A 2,786-nucleotide genomic window follows, 5' to 3' on the forward strand; every position below is an offset into this window, starting at 1 on the left:
ACCAAAGAGTTTATTTTTTTCAGGAGAAACAAAACTACAATTTTTTGAGGGGAGAGATTTTTGGTAAATAAGGAAACACATACATCTACAAAGTTTAGACTTTGTTGGTGGTTGTATTTTCTCCTAAACTACTGAGGTTTGGTTTGCATTGTATGTATGTAACTGATGTCGTTTTCTATTGACGAATCTCAGAATGAGATTTGTGAATCTGACAGCTGAAAGGGGGGTGAAGAGGGGAAGTAGTGGAAAAATCTCAGATTTCATGATCTATTTGCGTCTTGAGATTAAAAAAAATGACAAAAAAATGAATCTGAGAATCAGAAATCTGAATCTGGATTTTTATCAAGATTCACGCATACAAACACACGCACTTTCACACACACACTCCTCTGTTTGACATTTGTCTGAACATTTGTTGTGGTTTTATTTTTTGTATACGCTCAGATTTCGTACACAATTACAAAACTAGATTTCATATTCTATTTGCAGTTGAAAATCTGAGAATTTTACACAAAAAATCTCAAAAGTCAATAGAAAACGACATGAGTTTTTTCCTGAGCTCCTATCTTTTTTCAGTGGAAAAAAAGTACTTCTTTTACGTACATATTTTCTGTTTTTTCTGTAGTTCTACGGTTTTTTCTGTAGTTCTACGTTTGCTGGGTACCTTAACTAATATCCTAACATAAAATTATAACACAAATCAATCCAAATTTCATGTTATGACAAATCGATCCGAAAAAAATTATGTCTGGTGTAGATACTACAACTGCTAGAAAAATGCGGCCTTTTTTTTCGTTTCATTATGTTGGTATCTCTCACTCTCACAAGCCGAGCCGCTGTAGCTAAAATTTTTCACCTGAACGCTTTTGTCGCTTTCTTCATTATTGCAAAAAAAAAACGCGTTGGCTTGGGGAGTTTCTTTTTTCTTAAAAATAAAGTCTATTAATAGATTTACATAAAAAAAATAATTTTGTGTTTGATTAGAAAAGTATATTGTGCTGTTTTCTAGAAACAAAAAAAATGTCTTGCTTTATACGTTTACGTGGACTACCATGGTCGGTAACTCATCAAGAAATATTGGATTTTCTACAAAACGTTAACGTTGTAAACGGCACAAAAGGTATTCACATGGTACTCAGTCGGTGGGATGGAAAAAATACAGGCGAAGCTTTTGTAGAACTTGAAAGTGAAGAAGACGAAAACGAAGCATTCAAGCTAAATAAAAATACCATCGGCCATCGTTATATTGAAGTTTTTTCAGCTACTAACGAAGAAGCCGAACATGCGCTCAAAAATCTCGGATCGAATGCTTCAAATGTCGTCAAACTTCGTGGACTTCCCTACGATATCAATGACGAAATGATTGAAGAATTTTTCAGCGGCTTAAACTTAAAGCGCAATGGCATTCTAACTTTAATGGATAGAAGGGGACGAGCTACAGGCGAAGCGTATGTTCAATTCGAAAATGTCGATGATACTGAACAGGCACTTTTAAGAAATAGAGAAAAAATTGGTCACAGGTATATTGAAATATTTCGGAGTTCGCTGGCCGAAATGCGCCGTCAATCTAACAATCGTCCCGGACCATATGACATCAAAGATCGCGGGGGTTTCCGCAATAATCGTGATGATTTTGGAGGCAATTCAGGATTTGGCAACAATAATAAAAACGGATTTGGGGGTGGTAACAAACCCATGGGAATGAACAACTCTGGCAACGGGTTAAATCGTAATCAATTTGGGATGTTTGGTGGAGGTTTAGGAGGGTTTAACAATAGTAATAATTCTGGAAATAATTTTGATAGACCGATGAACAATAATTTTATGGGTATGCCTAACAACTCTTCTGGCGGCGGCGGCGGTGGGAACAATCGTGAACAAAATTTCAACCAAGGTCCCTTTTGGAATAATGATATGAATAGAAATATGAGAGGTGGTGGTCTCAATGATGATATGGGTCAATCTTTTAATAATGGTGGCAACAGGGGATTCAACAATGATAATAGCGGCAATAACATGAACAGCTCATTTGATAGAGGAAATAATAACAGAATGAGTCTGATGGGTGGTGGAAATGGAGGTGGTGGTGGAATGGGTGGAGGTGGAATCCATAATATGGGAAATCAGAATAAGTTTGGGAACAATAGGGATTTCCAAGGCGATAACAACCTCTTTTGCATTCATATGCGGGGCCTCCCATATAATACTTTTGAAAATGAAGTATTTAAATTCTTCCAACCTGTTCGTCCAGAGAATGTGAAAATCATTTTCAATAATAAGGGTTTGCACAGTGGCAGTGCAGATGCATATTTTGCATCATACGACGATTCCCAACTAGCAATGAAAAAACACATGGAGCAGATTGGAAATCGTTATATTGAATTATTTTTCGATGGTAAAGGAAAGGGCAACAGCACTGGGAATTCTCGTCAAAATAACCAAAACTTTTAGAAATATATTTTTGAATACGTAATAAAAACCATTTAATTTTGTGCCCATTATCAAAGTTATATTGATGGCAATGAAATAAAATAATTCTTCACGTATTTTAACTCTTAACCGATGAAGTTATAATAATAACTTAATATACAGTCTTTTTCATTTCACAACAAAACAAAAAAAAAACTACATAATTGATTTTTGTTAGAGATACTCATCTCGAGCTAGATTAATTCTGAAATAAAAATATCAATAAAAATTGTAAAACAAAAATTATTTGGGGTCAGTTTTAACATTTTTTCAAATTAGGTCGTTTTCGTATTTCTTTTTTACCTAGGTATACACTG

General features: G+C 34.8%; 1 protein-coding gene across 1 annotated transcript; it reads left to right on the forward strand.

The window, feature by feature from the left end:
- The first annotated feature begins 827 nt into the window (after positions 1-827).
- LOC129911063 (heterogeneous nuclear ribonucleoprotein F) lies at positions 828-2,585 on the forward strand. Its single transcript, XM_055988720.1, has one exon. The coding sequence runs from the start codon at positions 1,021-1,023 to the stop codon at positions 2,449-2,451; it is 1,431 nt and encodes a 476-aa protein (XP_055844695.1). The 5' UTR covers positions 828-1,020; the 3' UTR covers positions 2,452-2,585.
- The last annotated feature ends 201 nt before the right edge of the window (positions 2,586-2,786 follow it).

Source organism: Episyrphus balteatus, chromosome 2, assembly GCF_945859705.1.
Source record: "Episyrphus balteatus chromosome 2, idEpiBalt1.1, whole genome shotgun sequence".
Classification (NCBI taxonomy): Eukaryota; Metazoa; Arthropoda; class Insecta; order Diptera; family Syrphidae; genus Episyrphus; species Episyrphus balteatus.